We start from the raw sequence: 14,806 nt of genomic DNA, 5'->3' as shown, positions 1-14,806 counted from the left end.
AAGGCAAAAGCAATGTCAGTGACAAAATACTTTCCACCACAAAAGGTTCCTATTATGTCCCCCCACCTGCTATGTCACTGCATTTTGGTAAAGGGAGTTTAAGTTCTTTTGGGAATGGAGAAGATACGGACCTCTGTTCACCATGATACTCTTAGAAATCTAATAGCCTTTTCTTTCTTTTGTGTGTGTGTGTGTGTTTAGGCAAGGAAACAGTTACTGTTCTTCCAGGAGCCTCTTTTTTCTCCAGCGATGAATCATTTGCAATGATTAGAGGGTACGTAATAACAGAGCCCCTCATGTTTCACACTGTGTGGAATGAGCTGAGTCATCCTCTGAGTGTGTTAGCAAGGCTCTGAAACACAGTCACATTTCCCAGCCAGAAAACTATCAGGAGTTTGTTTGGCTGCATGATGTGAAATTATTCACATCGAATGTTGGACATTGAATATCCAGCCCACTGTTAGGAAAAGAACCCCCAAAATGGAATCCATGTCTTTGTGCTAACCAGACTGAAATAAGCATTTATAAGGTGCTTTCTGAGGATTCTATCATTTTCTTCAAACTGTGTTCACTTTCTAGCTAGTGTTTGTGTTCAGATAGTCACATTCTGCCTCACTGAAGGAAACAATCTTCCTGTGTACACCTGTTCATAGTTTGTTATTGAGCCAATATATACTATAACATTTTTTTCACAAAAGAATTCTTAATGATTATTTCTCTGTCAGCGTGGAGCTCTATTAGGAAATCAGTTGTGTGGTGGGGGGAAGCAAATGTATTTTGGTGGCATGAAGTTATTCTGATTGCTAGCAAGTTCAAGCAAAGGGGACAAAAGATTGTGAGGTTCACTTTATTCTTCCTCCTCCTTTCTCAGGGGACATGTCGATCTGACAATGCTAGGAGCGATGCAGGTTTCCAAATATGGTGACCTGGCTAACTGGATGATACCTGTAAGTAGACATTTTTTATTCTGAATTACATTTGGATCAGAATAGTTACTTTTTAAATACTAAGAAAAAGGGCCATGAGATCACAATTCTTTGAAAATGAAATATTTTAATATATATTTCTTACTAGAATCAAATTTTAATTAAGCAAGCACTGAGAAGTATTCAGCTTTGCCAATTTACTCTTCAGCTGGGACTGAAACTAGGCAAGATCAGAGCCAAAACATCTTCCTTAGAAGAAACCAAGTTAGAGAAGACTTAAAAAACAGAAAAAGGGCTAATTATACTCTGAAAGTAAGAAGTACAAATATTTACCATAACTAAAGTTTTAAACTAGGAAGAACAATTAATAAGTTTGTTAGCATTGTTAATTGTTAATGTTGTTAATTGTTAATTCTATTAATCAGTGATTGAAATCATCTTGATTGGTTATGTGATCCCATAATCATTGTCCTCTACTATGGAATTCAAAGCATGAGAGTTTACTGTCATTGTGAAATGCGCAGTTGTCATTTAATGACATAAATCAAGGAAGAAACCTCCTAGAATTAGCTTTGGAAAGAGGACTGTTATCACTGCTTAATTCATGAGTGTAGTTCATTGTAGACCAGGTTGTTGCTTCCCAAGTACATGCATGGAAACAACATTGGGTATGTTTATGATTATGAGCTCATTTTGGCTGGTAGCTCAGTTGCTCTTTGTGTGTGTATTCAAAGATTTTTGTTTTTCTATAGAACCAGCTAAGAAGAATCTTGTCAAATAACTGAGGCTGGTGGTCTGTGATATGACAGTTTTCTTGAAATCTCTTAAATTTGTTTTCTAGTAATTTTTTGAGGAAGCTGGATTAATGCAGTTGATAACAGTGTTAGAGATCATGTTAGTCTAGCTCATTTGATCTAATGTCACCTGAAATGTTGTTTAAGTTTTGATAATTATTCAAACCCTAGTTTCCAAACTTGGTGGTGTATTGGAATCATCTCAGAGTTTTAAGAAATTTCAGTGCATGGGTTCCAGCCCAGGTAGTCTCTAATTTAATTAATCTGGGTTGTAGCCTGGACACTGGGTCATTCAAAGCAACTCAGATGGTTCTAATATGTGACCAAGTTTGAGAACCAGCATATTAAAGATTGATTACAACTCACCTCATTTTAAAATGTAAGAGAAAAACATCATTGAGCCATCATAGTAAGAACTCTTAGCAAATTGTGGATTATATTGTTAGTTTAGTTGTAAAAATATTGATCTTTCAGAATCAGCCATAGTTACAAGGGTTAGCAGCTTTTGATTGCTTTGAAAAAACCAGGGACGGTCTCCTGAGTATCACACAGTGAATCAGATAGAAAGTTTATGGAAATACTTGCGTAGGATATTATAATGTATTTCTGTTTTCAAATTTTAGAAAAGGGCCATATGGGGTAGTAGAGTGAGTATAGGAAAGCAAGCCCTGGATTTTAGCACTGACTCTACCAGTAATCAAGGTGTGACCTTGAACATTTCACTTATGCTCTTTGGCTTAAAATGCCCTCATCTATAAAGTGAGGGTTTGAGACCAGATAACGTTAGGAGTCTCATTTGGTTTTCTTAGCTTAGTGGGTAAGAGCAAGGCCCTGTAGTGAGATAGTCCTGGATTAAAGTCTTATTTCTGACACTTGCTGGCAGTGCAACTTGAGCTAATTTCCTATTTTTTCCTCATCTGTAAAATGGGAATCATATTATAGTACCTACTTTATAGGACTATATGAAGGAATACATGTGACAATGCATACAAAGTACATAGCACAGAGCTTGACACATAGTACCTGGTAAATAGGTGGTTGTTCTTATAAGAAGTTGCAGATTCCTGGCAAGCAAGAGAAAAGCATTGGGTCTTATGAACAAATGCAATAGGGTTTTAAATACATCTATTTCTCTGTACTAATGATTTTTGAAATCAGTTTGCACAGTGGTCCTGGGTATGAAGCAGAAATGTGTTAAATATCTTCTTCCCTTCGGGGAACATGGGCATCTTTATATCAGTATAACATTTGTTTATGTTATGATTTAGCACGTAGTAAGGCTGGAAGTTCTCATAGTGACAGTGTACACTATGTAGTTATTTATAGGAAAGCTTTGCTGATGCGTATCATATTTTTACATATCCTGTTAAGATTCCTGTGAATGATTAAAATACAAATGTTTATTACTTTATACTTTTCTCAATATAACTTGGAGCCCATGAGTTCCTGAAGGAATGGACCTAGTGGGGTGAACAGCTCTGGAGTTCTGTAGGAACATCATGGAAATCTAGTTGAGAAAAATTAAGCATAAGAAGTGTTCTGGGGTTTGGTTCCACTGTTTTGATAGTGGAAGTTGGTAGTGTTACTTCTGATTAGCAATTTTTTTGTTGCTTTTGTAACTGATAATCATTTCCTAACTTCTTTGTATGGGATGCACCGTGCATATTTTCATTGTTTGAGACTCAGGGCAGCTTCAGAATCAACTCCATGAGGTTTAGTTTGGTTTTAATTTCAGCCCTACCCCTTACAAATTATGTGATCTGGAGCACATGTTTTGGCTAGGATTAAGTGAGAAGAAAATGAAGTGAACACTGCAAGTACTCTCTAAATAGTAGCTATTAAGTAATACTCTATTACTTAAAATTAAACAGGAAATATTTACCTTAAAATACACTGGTATAAGCGAGGTGATTTTACAGAAGCCAGCACAACCTGCTTATCCTAAGTCCCTATTCGAGCACCAAAATTAAGCCCTTTGAGGGCACATTTTTTTCATTTATTGGTTATGGATAAAGATAGAGCTTACTTTCCTTATGTAATTTCAGTAAGCTATCTATTTTTATTTGTCCCAAAGATTTGTTGACTTATATAATTTAAATATGTTTTTATTGCAAGATCTGGCAGTCAAGAAGCTGAAAAATTCAACTTTACTATATCATTTTTCATTTACTTTTATCTTTTTCCTGAGTTTAATAATCTTTCAATGGCTGAGTTCTCAGCATCATGACATCATCATCAATCATTACAGCATCAGATTACAATAAACATTAAGCCTTCAGGGCAAGCAAACAGTGTGGGTGCTATTTGTCTTACCCTTTAATAGCTTCTTAGTATGCAGTGTTGGTCTCATGTACAGAGATTTTTAACAGTTCTACTCTGAGCATCCAAAGGAGGAAAACTTGACAAAACAGTAGTTGGCTCCTTCAAGCTCCCTGTTGATTGTGATGATGGTAAAACCCCAGGCAAGCAAATAAATGATGGAAAGATGTGCAGTCCGCTGAATCTATATTCAGAGCTGCTCTAGTGCCTTCTGAATGCCTATTTTTGGAGAACAGCTGGCATTGATTATTGACTTATGAAGGGAAGCAGATGTGTATGGTCAGCAATGAGAGCTGGTTATGAAAGCACAAAATAGCAGCCCACTGGACAGGGCTGCAGTACGTGAGTGGCACAAGAGCCAAGAGCCCTCCTCTATGTGGAGAGGATTGAATGAGGCATTCTTAGGGCAAGAAAGAATGGGACACTTATGGTGTCTTTTTTTTCCCTTTACTCCCTCACATTTTTCACATCTTTGTGCATTTGAAAAGAATAAATACTAATTAATGTCATACTCATATGTGCTACATATTTGAGCACATAAAATTGATTGGGTTCTCTAGACATGCTACCTGTTTTAAATAAGTTAAGTCTCTAGTATTCCTGGTTATAAAACTACAAGGGAGTTTGTGTTCAAGATTCAATCTGTTTAGTTGCATCAATTGTAATCCAAATATTAATCCAAAATATAGATATTTAAATATATTATGACATAGGTGAAGAAATAAGCATAAATCTCTAGATATTGTTTTAACTTTAGTGTATTGTTCATTTGGTCCTGAGGTTCAGGAAAAGAAAGACAGGTGGAAAATCCATATGAGGTCATATGAAACTTTTACAATTAGTAATGCCTTTGTCTTATTAGTGTAATGCAGTGGAAAGCTCATAAAACTTTGGAATTAGACATACTTGAGCTTAAATACTGGTTCTTTACTTATTGATCATGTAGTGTATCACTGTTATACTATATTCATTGGTAAAAATGACAATTTTTAACTCATGCTTGTTCTGAGGATTAAATTCACTAATTCATTCAACATGTATTGATCTGGCATATATTAAGGGTCAGGCACTGTTAAATATAAATGACAATGTTTTGGGGGATGCAATAGTTAACAAAACAGACAAAATTCTCTGCATTTATGGAGCTGATATTCTAACAGGGGTCAGCAAACTGTGTTCCCTGTACCAAATCTGGCCCACTGCCTATTTTTGTAAATTTTTCTTGGAACATAGCCGTATCCACTCATTTACGTATTGTTTATGGCTGCTTTTGTACTGCCACAGCAGAGTTAAGTAGTTAGGTTAGAAACTGTGTGGCTTGCAAAGCCTAAAATGTTTACCATTTGGCCCTTTACAGAAAAAGTTTGCCAACTCCTGCCTTAGATCATTGATTTGAAACTTTTTTTCTCTAATATAAGCAAGTAATGTCCTACAGATTTTTATATTGTTTCAGTCTCTTCAAAATACTTTCTAATCTTCCTTGTTAATTTTTGTATGGCCCATTGTTTATTTAAAAGTATGTCAGTTTCCAAATATTTGGTGATTTTCCACATAACTTTAAAAAAATTTTCAGTTTAATTATTTTGAGGTGAGAGAACACACTTTATAATTTCAGCCCTTTTAAACTTGAGACTTGTTTATGGCCCAGAATGTAGTCTATTTTAGTAACTGTTCCATTTACACTTGAATATATATTCTGCTCTTGTTGGGTACAATGTTCTGTAAGTGCCAATTGGTTCAAATAGGCAGTTAGTATTGTTCAAGTGTTCTGTGTCTTATCAATTACTGAGAGAGTAGTCTTGAGATCTTCAGCTGTAATTGTGGATTTGTCTGTTTTTCTTTCAGTTATATGACTTTTTTGCTTTATCTGTTTTAGAGCTGTTACTGCTTGCATTCATACACATTTAAGCTTATATTCTCTTGATGAATTGATCTGTCATTTTGTCTCTTCAATAATATTCCTTATATTGAAGTCTGCTATCTGACGCTGATATAGTCACTCTTCAAAGTATGTTTCTCCTTCTTCTGCCTATAACCTGTGAACACCTTTATTTTTAAGTAAGTTTTTGTAATCATATCGTTAGATTGTTATTTTATAATCTCTAAATCATATAATTATAATCTCTAAATTGGAGGTTTAGACCATTTACATTTAATGTAGTTATCAATATGGTTGGGTTTAAATCTATCAGGATTTTTTTTTTTTTTCTGTTTACTTCATCTGTCCTTTCTGCCCTTTGATTTCTTTGGGATCAGTTAAGTATTTTTTGAGTATTTTATCTTTACTGTTGGATTACTTTTTACTGGCTTCTCTAGGGTCTACCATATATGTATTTTATCACAATCTACTTTAAGTAATATATCACTTTATATATAATGTAAGAATTATACAATAGTAAACTTCTATTTTCTGCCCTTATTGTGTGTGTTCTTTAGTGATATTTAATTCTGCATGTGACATAAACCTTGTACTTTGCTATTATTTTTGCTCTAAACACTCGACTATCTTTTTAAGTAATCTTTAAAAATGAGGAAAAATCTTTTGTATTTTTCCAACATATTTTCTGTTTGTTGCACTTTTTCTATGCACAGATCTAGATTGCCATTTGATGTTGTTTTCCTTCTGCTTGAAGGACATCCTTGGATGTCTCTTGTGGTATAAAATCTGTGGATGTCTCTCAGGTTGATCTTTTTCAATATTTGCTTTTAAGCTGTGTTAAGATTAGTTAAGAGTAGCCTTTAGTTGCAGTCTAATTTAGCCCCACTACTGAGGCAGTCTTCTTCAGAGGACTCTGCCTGATGCTCCATATATTACAAAATCTTTCCTCACTGTTTGGTAGGATTGTGAATTGTGCCTAGATCTGTGTTTGTTTTGAGCCTTTTTTTTTTTTTGTCTAATGCTTGCTTAGTGGTTCTTTTTCAGGCTTTGACTAATTTCTTCTTATGTATGCACATATCCGTACCCTGCCAAAGACTTGAGACCTTCTTCCTCTGCAAATCTGAGCTCTCACTCTCTATAATACCTCCTTTCTGGTATTTTCAGATCTCAAATTGTAGTTGCCTCAGGCTGTCTGAAGCCAACAAAACTGCTGAGTTTCACTTCCTGTACTGCAGCTTGCAGATTCTCTCCAGGCAGTAAGCTGGGGGAAATTGTAGACCTATCTTGTTGGCTTCTCTTCTTTCAGAAATGGTAGTCCCATACTGTGTGTTGTCTAATGTCTGAGAGCTACTTTTTCGTGTCAGTTTGGTTTTTCTAACTGTTTAATATCATTAATAACATGTTTGAATTTATGTCATTGTGTATTTACCGATGGTTTTCTTAGTACAAATCCCTAGAAATAGAATATCTTTGTCAGTATTTTAGGGATTTTGATGTATCACTGAGTTACTGGCCAGAAAAATTATCCCCGTTTACTTTCACATTGTTTTTACTGTATTACCAACACTGAGATCAGCTTTTTAAAAGCTTTATTATTTTTTTCTGTTATTTGGCATTTCTTTAAAAAGCTGCTCTCTGGGATTGTTTAAAGGGCAGCCGTACCTTACTCTTCTGGAGGGCATTTAATCGTTTTCTTCTTGTTTTGGAGACCTTCCTTTTGGCTTCTAGCAATTATCTCTCATCAAATTCCAGTGTTGCTCTCTTTAGTTATATTAAAAAACAGCATTGATAATGACTATTCTGTGCTAGTGAATGTATCTTAGGAGATCCACTGTAACAAGCATGTATGTGAATGTGTGTGTACTTCTTCTGTTTATAATATTTTGAACAAACTCTAGATGTGGGATAGAATAAAAGCATAGCTATTTTTATCTCCTGTGGTACTCTTCAACCTATTCTGTTAGGGAAGCTTTTCCTCTGCCATTAATGAATACTGCATGACATTTCAGCTCACTCCAGGAAAATAAACAGCTCTTAGGTCACTTTAATTCATAAACTCAGTCTTCATTCAGACATTAGAGGGTCCATTCCAAAACAGTGAACAATGCTTTAATAATATTCAAAAGCAATGCATCTCCTCGTTTTTGACCTCCCAGCTACAGTCTGCCTGCATTTGAAGGTTATATGGTATTCTTTTGCTCTTTCTCTACTCCTCTACTCTTCTAGCTCACTGTTTGGCGCCCACCAGGATCAAAATTCAAGAGAAAGGGAAGGCAAGGAAATAGGGCAGGAAAGATTTTACATAGCAGGAGACTGGTAATACTGTTTGCTGGCTCCATGATCTCTGGTCCATAAAAGTATTTAAAGCTGATCCCTCTGTGTATGTGGAGTGGGGTGAGCGGTCATCTTTAGAGACCCCCTTCTTAGTTCCTCCTGCAGCAGCCGCTCCTATGGGTGATGGCTGGATGCTTCCCCAGCAGCTTCTGACTTTTCTGTGGTCTACTTAACACATAGACTCTTACTGGTAGAGTCCCTCTTCCTGGGCTATCCTGTTGACAAAGCATTAAAACCTGTTGAGGTTGGTCCTCTCTCACATGGCCCCCATGTGGGAAGCACTCACATTTCTTGTACTGCCTCCAGTGATAGCACAGTTACTTCCTCAAAACAGCCCCTTTAACTTTCTCAGGTAGGAGTCAGGCAGCACTCCCTATCTGTGCTCCCCATCTTTCAGGCTCTGAGTTGTCAATGGAGTGAGCAGCAGGCATACCCTTACCCCTTCCTTGGTTGCTGAGAAATGTGGGGGTAGGTAGGATACTTTTCATCAAATAAATCCTTCATACAAAACCTTTACTATTCCTATACTGTATTCCTTGGTCCTGCTGAGGGTCCCAAGAGCCTTGGGATGTGCTTTTGACTATTTCCTTTGTAAATTCTACTTCTGAGCGTCTATCCTACATGCTGGTATCTCCTAGCTCTTCTATTAATCAAAAGTGAGACAGTAAGATCTTATCTAACATATGGTTACCACCACTTTTGCTCATGAACCTGGCTTTTTCTTGTTGCCATTAATCCTCCCTATTTATCATATTTAATTCTGCACGTGATATAAATCTTACAATATTTTGCTATTATTTTTGCTCTAAACAGTCAACTGTCTTTTTAAGTAATCTTTAAAAATGAGGAAAAAAACTCTAATATGTTTCCAACATATTTGCCCATTTAAGCTCATATTCAGCTAAGCCTTGGTGCATATAAGGGTGTTTTCCATCTATGGTTCTAATACCTCTGGGCGGTTCCCCCTAGCCTGTTCTGTTTTCCACAGAGGACTGTGGAAGAACCCAGCCAAGCCCTGTTGCCCTACTAGAGAATAAAAATACTGACCCATTGGGATGGAGCTTTACTTCCTGTGCTGATTAAAAGTGCATTTAATGTCTTCAGAATTTCCAAGAGCAAAATATTATTTTCTCTCATACAATTTAACAAATGGACATGTATTTTTTTCAGAAAGGCAACTTTTTATTAGTGATTCACTGATTTAAGATGTTATTAGAAACATAAGCTATTTATTATACTTTTCCTGGGTGCTATATTTGGTTATCCAAAAATACTTTTATCTATGACTATCTGGAAAACATGTTGAAAATTAATGTTTAGTTTCCTTATTTACACCTGATATTTTTCAGACTAAAGGTATATTTAGAGACTGACGTATTTGATATATTCATTTTGTGAGGAAAATTTCTCTTACTTGAAAGATCCTGTCAATGATTAAAAGCTATGATTAAGGTTTAAAAGCCACAGCTAAATTCTAAATCTATTTTTACAAGGAGGGAACTAATAGTTATTAAGCATATGCCACTGGCCAGGTTCTGAATATTTATTGCCATTTTATCCTCACAGAAACTGAGTTAAATACAAATATTCCTGTTATTATAGATGAAGAGATTCAGGCCAAGGGAGTTAACTATTCAAGTTTACATCTGTGGCAAGTGATGGAAAGAGAAGTGGAATTACTGTCTTCTTTGCTCTTATGTGCTTCACATTCTGCCGCAGGTACTTTTGGGGATATTTAACTGCCTTTCAGAATGGAAGCAAAACAACGTGCAAAATACATAAAAATCTGTATAGCATTCTGTAAGCCTTATGAAGAAATGATTGTCAGGTAAAGCCTGTTGTAGTTTGAAGGATATATGTTGAGTATACATGACTGTTGTTCATGGTGGGTTTTTATTGTAGGTGGACCATTTGCATGTTTGTTCTTCTGCATCCTGTTTTCTTTAAGCTTTTACCCAAATTCAAAAGTTTCCACTGCCCAGTCACTTATAATTAACTTAAATGTCATATATGAAGTACTTTATCCACTTTATTTACCTATTTTGTTTTTTATAATCTACCAATCAAAGAATTCTTTGAAAAATTTCAGGCCCTCCACAAAGAATGTTTATAAAATTATCTTGCAATACTTGCTAAATGGGAAACATTGAAGCACAATTGGAGAAATATCAGAATTATTGCAAAGGGAGGAATACTGAAGATAATTTTTTAAAAGATTAATATCTGAAAGGAACAAAAGCAAATTCATTAGCAAGCCATTTCACCCAGCCTAGGCCCTCACACATGTTAACCTTTGACAGAAGCAAAGGGACATGAGAATGTGAAAGACTTTCTCCATCTTCAACAATCTTACAGAGATTTTGCCTTTTGATTGCTACCTGAGTCTTTTTTATCTGGAGGAAAGGAAATATTTCTCTCCTTGCTGTGTTTCATATGATATATTTTGAACAACTGCTTACTTCTAAGACTTTGTTTCTTCACTGGAACGTGGATATATTCAACACATGGACTGAAAGAAAGGTCAGCTAGATACCTGATTCCAAACCATGCTGCTACACTGCCCACCAGACACTCTTGTAAGAATTTAATCAAATATTCTCCATCTCCTCTGTTGTTGAAAGGCAGACTTCTTTGCATAGAGTAGGATTTTGGTCATTTTTGAATCAGTCGATCTCTGTCTCATGAACAATGAGTGAGTTTGATATTTGCTATAAATATCCTTTTGGCTAATGATGCATTTGTATAACTGCAGCAGCCTCTTCTCATTAAACAGCTCACTTAAAGGGAGGAGAAGACACATTAAAAATGATAGATGAGGCTTCCTCAAAACCCATTATTAGTAATATGATAAATCATAGTGTTGCTGATATGACTTAGCAGGGAATGAAACCAAAGGGCTAATGACTACTGCTGGTGACCCTGCAGCTAACGGCTAATGAATCCTGAAGACTGAATTTTATTAAATGACTGAATTTCGCATTCCCAGTTAGTGAAATCTTTCTCTATTCTTTTGGTTTAGAGATCATCTTGATCAACACTTTTGAAAAAATGTTTAAATATAGTCTCTATAAAAATAGAATAGTAAATGCATACATCCAGCTTAGACAGTTATCCACTTATGGTCAGTCTTGTTTCATCTGTACTCAATTTCCCTTCTCCTCAGATTATTTTGAAGCGAATGCTGCACATATTCCATCCATAAACATTTCGGCATTATCTGAAAGATTATTTTCAAATTTCTTTATAAAAGGATTCTTTTCATAAACTGCAATTCTGTTATCCCGCCTAACAGTAAGGAATTAAGGATATAATTCTTTGATATCTTTCAGCTATACAGCACCCTAATGTTATTAGCAGAAAACCTGAATCAGGAGAAATGAAGTGACTCAGCTCAGGCTGCAAAACTCTAGTTAGTAGCTAAGCCCTAGGACCCATCTCTTCTGTCTATAGTTTTGTAGGGATGCTCTTTCCACTACACAGAGGAAAGTTTACCTTTGAAAAACAACATCCCAATACAAAGAACCTTCCGTGTTTCTTTCAAATACACTTAGAAGCGGCTGTGTCCAAAAACTATCATCAGAATGAATAGACAGCCTACAGAATGTGAGAAAATATTTGCAATATATCCATCTGACAAATGACTAATATCCAGAGTCTGTAAGGAACTTAAGCATATTTACAAGAAAAAACTAACCCCATTAAAAAGTGGGCAAAGGGCACGAACAGACACTTCTCAAATGAAGACATACATGTGGTCAACGAATATGAAGAAAATCTCCAGGGGCAGTGGCTCATGCCTGTAATCCCAGCACTTTGGGAGGCTAAGGCAGGCGGATTACTTCAGGTCAAGAGTTCGAGACCAGCCTGGCCAACACGGTGAAACCTGATCTTTACAAAAATACAAAAATTTGCTAGGCATGGTGGCATGCACCTGTAATCTTATCTGCTTGGAAGGCTGAGGCAGGAGAATCACTTGAACCCAGGAGGTGGAGGTTGCAGTGAGCTAAGGTCACACCACTGCACTCCAGCACTCCAGCCTGAGCAGCAAAACGTGACTCCACTAACAAAAAAGAAGAAAAAAAAAAAAAGCTCAACATCACTGATCATTATGATCATTAGAGAAATGCAAATCAAAACCATAATGAGATACCATCTCACTCCAGTCAGAATGACTTATTACTAAAAATTAAAGAAAAAAAAAAAAACATGCTAGCAAGGTTGTAGAGAAAAAGGAACACTTTTACACTGTTGGTGGGACTGTAAATTAGTTCAACCATTTTGGAAGACAGTGTGGCAATTCCTCAGAGACCTAGAGGCAGAAATACCATTTGACCATGCAATCCCATTGCTGGGTATATACCCATGGGAACATAAATCATTCTGTTATAAAGAAACGGGTGTGTTATGTTCATTGCTGCACTGTTCACAATAGCAAAGACATGGAATCAACCGAAATACCTACCAATTATAGACTGAATAAAGAAAATGTGGTACATATAAACCATGCTATACTATGCAGCCATATAAAGAAACGAGATCATGTTCTTTGCAGGGACCTGGACTGATTTGGAAGCCATTATCCTCAACAAGCTAATGCAGGAACAGAAAACCAAACACTGCATATTCTCACTTGTAAGTGGGAGCTGAATGATGAACACACATGGACACTATTGGGGTAACAACACATACAGATGGCCTGTTGGGGTATGGGGTTAGCGAGAGCATCAGGAAGAATAGCTAATGGATGCTGGGCTTAATACCTAGGTGATGGGATGATCTATATGGCAAAACACCATGGCACACATTTACCTGTGTAACAAACCTGCATATCCTACACATGTACCCTACTACTTAAAATAAAAGTTGAAGGGAAAAAAAAAAAAAAAAAAAAAAAAGCAGCAGCTGTGTCCCTGCAGTCACTTTACCTTTCTAGACCTCAGCTCTTTATTTGTAAAATGTGATCCATGGCATAGCTTTTATTCAACAAAATTAAGATTTTTTTTTCTTTTTGCATTAGGTGTTGTATTAACAATGAGGGGTAGAGTGGAAGCAAACCCAATAAAGTCCTTTCCTGTGTAGACAATATTTTTATATCTATGATGAGGTTAATAATATGTGGGAGACAGTACTATAAGGTCAGTGCAGTACACTAAACACGAAATATGTTGGTTTAGGAAGAACTAAATGAGTCTGCATTACTTAAGTCGTCTTGTCCAGTAACATGGTATAGTTTACTATCCCCAGGTATCATTTTACCTCCATTACATTTGTTACATTATTTTATACTTCTTGTCAATATTTTGAGCTGAATAGTCAATTTCAGTTTCCAAATGTCTATTGCTAATATAAAGGAAAACTGTTGATTTCTGTATATTTCTTATACCTATTCATTTTACTAAATTTTCTTATTAGCTATAATAATTTTAAAAAAATTCTTAGACACTCTACACAATTCTCTTATCTGAAAATATTTTAAATTTAATCATTAAAACAATATAAATAGTAATGATTGAGGAACTTGATTTTGGTGAATTAATTTAGAGTTTTAACTTAATATTATGTTTGCTGTTTGTGCTTCTAATAAATGTTCTTTATACTGTTCTAGCAGTTTGCCTTTAGTCTTTTGCTTAATTTTTAAAACTGAATGGCAGTTGAATGTAGTCAGTGTGTTTCCATCTGTTTAATCAAAGTTCTTCACCCTGAATTTATCAATGTCATTATTTAAATTGATGTTGAATTTGTTTTTTAATATAAATAGTCAATTTTTAACAATTTGTAAGTTATTCTTGTGCCTTTTCATCTCAGATTTTCTGACTTCTTGTGGCAATTTTGTTAATTTACATTTTCCAAAAAGCATCCATTTCTTTTGGATTTTCAAATTCATTCACCCAAAACATGTCATATTCTTGTATACCTTTAATTTCCTCAGACTTATTTTATCTTCTCTTTATCCTAATGCTGTAGATGTTCAGAGTTACTAATTTTCTTTACTTTTACTCATTTTTTAATGTTATAGTAGTTCTAGATTTGTAAATTCAAATGTTTATTTGCAGTCCTTACTATTAAAATCATTTAAGGCTCTCTATGTTTCTGAAAATAATTTCAATTGCATGTCATAATCTTTGAGAAAGTTCTTATTTTCATTAATTTCTGGGTAGCTTGTAATTTCAGTTTTGATTTCTTTTTTGTCCCAATAATTTTTTTTTTTAATACTTTAAGTTCTAGGGTACATGTGCATAACGTGCAGGTTTGTTACATATGTATACTTTTGCCATGTTGGTGTGCTGTACCCATCAACTCATCAGCACCCATCAACTCGTCATTGACATCAGGTATAACTCCCAATGCCATCCCTCCCCTCTCCCCGCTCCCCACAATAGGCCCCAGTGTGTGATGTTCCCCTTCCTGTGTCCAAGTGATCTCATTGTTCAGTTCCCACCAGTGAGTGAGAACATGTGGTGTTTGGTTTTCTGTTCTTGTGATAGTTTGCTGAGAATGATGGTTTCCAGCTGCATCCATGTCCCTACAAAGGACACAAACTCATCCTTTTTTAT

At 35.6% G+C, this 14,806-nt stretch overlaps 1 protein-coding gene across 2 annotated transcripts in view; it reads left to right on the top strand.

Moving 5' to 3' along the window:
- Positions 1–14,806, top strand: part of OXCT1 (3-oxoacid CoA transferase 1) — a 151,654-nt gene that overhangs the window by 75,342 nt on the left and 61,506 nt on the right. For both annotated transcript variants that reach the window (XM_011966412.1, XM_011966404.1), the window contains 2 exons: positions 202–274; positions 872–947. In XM_011966412.1, coding sequence (XP_011821802.1) covers positions 202–274; positions 872–947 — 149 coding nt within the window. The remainder of the gene's footprint in view (positions 1–201; positions 275–871; positions 948–14,806) is intronic.

This window comes from Mandrillus leucophaeus, unplaced genomic scaffold (assembly GCF_000951045.1).
Source record: "Mandrillus leucophaeus isolate KB7577 unplaced genomic scaffold, Mleu.le_1.0 Scaffold119, whole genome shotgun sequence".
NCBI lineage: Eukaryota > Metazoa > Chordata > Mammalia > Primates > Cercopithecidae > Mandrillus > Mandrillus leucophaeus.
This window is presented reverse-complemented; position numbering and strand designations above follow the sequence as displayed.